The sequence below is a fragment of the Pteropus alecto genome, unplaced genomic scaffold, assembly GCF_000325575.1.
Source record: "Pteropus alecto unplaced genomic scaffold, ASM32557v1 scaffold60, whole genome shotgun sequence".
In the NCBI taxonomy this organism is placed as follows: domain Eukaryota; kingdom Metazoa; phylum Chordata; class Mammalia; order Chiroptera; family Pteropodidae; genus Pteropus; species Pteropus alecto.
Window position 1 is genome coordinate 6,477,384 of NW_006430726.1, and position 2,260 is coordinate 6,479,643.

The window sequence follows — 2,260 nt, forward strand, 5'->3', positions numbered from 1 at the left end:
ACAGGGTTTGCTCGCCTAGGCTTTGAGTCCTTGGACGCAGACGGGAAACTTCAGATGATTTAAAGGACTTACTGTGCCCAGAGACTGTGACAAAGGCCGGGATCTTTTCTAAGGCTTTTAAGCAAATGTAATCGCCAAGAGGTCCAGCGCACATGTGTTATTTCCAACCCAAGGACAGCCAATTCTACAGGCGTATCTCCATCTCACAGATGAGGTCACTGAGGCTGCGGTGGTGCAGCGACTTGCCTGGGGGCCCACAGCTGGGAAGCGGCAGAACCCGGCTGGCCCCAGGCACTTGTCAGCCCCCACCATTCCGGACCGAAGAGGAGGCCGGGACTTTATGTTTTAAAACAGGTAGGTGGTTTGTCGCCTTCACCACTCGGGAGGCTCCACCTCTAGTTTCTGGATTTACTAGGTCTGGGGTGGCCAAGAATGTGGGCATCTACAAGTTCACAGGTGGTGTGGACGCTGCCGCCCCGGCCCCGGAGACTCAGGCCGGCTACCCATCCCTCGTTTATACAGGCCTTGTGGAACAGGGGCCTCAGCCGTGGGAAAGAAGTCAGGATATGTGAACAGAAATTAAGAGAATGTGGAATTTTAGAGCAGAAACGGGCTTTCGTAAGACTGTCCCCATCTGCATTTCCCCTTTCTCCCATATTAGAGTTGGGGAAACTGAAGCCTTTCCAAACCTCACAGTCACTGTCACAAAAGTTCTCCCTCTTCCCATCTTAGATCCCGCATGCTCATGCACGGCCAGCGTTCAGATGCTGTGCTGCCACACCCCCTCACGATCGCTCATCCCTGTGCACTGGCGTTCCAGCCGCTCCGGGCAGAGAAGCCAGAATCTCTGCAGAGGATGTTTTCAGTCCCCGGAGTCCCCTCCTCCCATAGGTGACAAATAGAAGCACCCACCTGACTAGAAAACTCCTGTAACAAATCCTTTCTGATGGCTATTGCCAGTGTCCTGAACGAGGCCCTCTCTCCCCAACTATTACCACGATGCTGTGAGGAAGGTCAAAAGGTACAGTTCCCACGCTACAGATTAGAAGCCCTGGGCTCAGGCAGAGTGACTTGCCTAGTGCCGCCCAGCTGGAAAGTGGCAAAGCAAGGCTCAGCCTCATCCTCCGATCCCAAATCACGTGCCTCCCCGGCTCCCAGATGTTGGATGTGGGCCCTGAGGACAGCGTGTGTGTTTGTTTGCAGGGAGGGTGGACGGAGGGGGTGCACGGAAACGTCGATTCCCTGCACTGTGCCCATTTACTGAATATGGTTATTCCATGAACGTCTCTTAAGTCTGTTGATTTGGTGTCATTATCCCATTCACAGATGAAGAAATAACCTCAGAGAAGGTGACTCGCCCAAGGTTACGCAGCCGGTAATGAGTAGATTTATACTGGGCCCTGTCTAGGGCAGGGGGACATGTAGTTACCGCTTCTATAGGCTTCTATAGGCATCGAGAACATACCACAACAAAAATCCTGTCCTCCTGGAATTTATCCCCGGGGAGAGGAGACAAACAGGAAATCAACAAGTGAAATATGCATAGTATGTCAGGAGGTGAGATAAATGCTACGGAAAAATAAAGCAGGGAAGGGAGATAGACCTTAGGGAGGAGGGATTGCCATTTAAAATGGAGTGGTCAAGACAGTAGCCTTCAGGAAAATGAAAATCGAAACCGAAAGGAGACACCACTTCACCCCCTCTACGACGGCCGCAATAAAAAAGGCAGTCAATAACAAGCGCCTCGCATGTAGGATGCGCGCAGTCAGGGTCCTATCTAAACGGTGGGTCAATGAATGGAGGAGGAGCCGGGGCAGTCCGCGGGGGAGATCCGAACCTGCAGCTTCCGGGTCGTGGCTGAGTACGTCACCGGGAGACGAGCCCGGCGATTGGCCAGCGGAGGCGGCGCCTGTCCCAGTGGGCGGGCTCCGGAGCGGGGCTTCTTGGGGGCGTGGCCCCGCGCGGGCTGCGCGGCTGCGCACTCCGGCAGCGCTGTCGCCGCGGTGAGAGGGACGCGATGGCGGGACCCGCGTGGATGTCCAAGGTGAGCGCGGGGCGGACGGGTGGCGATCGCGTGGATCGGGCGGGCCGGACGGGGAGGCGGCCTTGTGGCGTGTGGGCAGCGCGAGCCCAGACGGCCGCGCCCGAGGGGGATGGCGTCAAGGTCGAGGGGGGCGCGGCCCTGCTCCCGGCGGCACCCCAGGCCCAAGCCCAGGCCCGGCACCGAGCCGCACGGTCCGAGGCCGGGCCCGCTCCGTGC

General features: G+C 57.3%; 2 protein-coding genes across 8 annotated transcripts in view; one reads left to right on the plus strand and one right to left on the minus strand.

Annotated features, from left to right (window-relative positions):
- CIB2 (calcium and integrin binding family member 2) overlaps positions 1-2,260 on the minus strand; it is a 15,135-nt gene that overhangs the window by 12,518 nt on the left and 357 nt on the right. The gene's annotated exons all lie outside the window — the stretch shown is intronic.
- The window catches only part of IDH3A (isocitrate dehydrogenase 3 (NAD(+)) alpha), a 10,823-nt gene continuing 10,466 nt past the window's right edge, over positions 1,904-2,260 (plus strand). The window contains exon 1 of one of the 3 annotated variants that reach the window (XM_025050219.1): positions 1,904-2,044. In XM_025050219.1, coding sequence (XP_024905987.1) covers positions 2,018-2,044 — 27 coding nt within the window. In that variant the 5' untranslated portion in view covers positions 1,904-2,017. The remainder of the gene's footprint in view (positions 2,045-2,260) is intronic. The other 2 variants (XM_006905330.3, XM_025050222.1) reach the window with 2 other exon arrangements.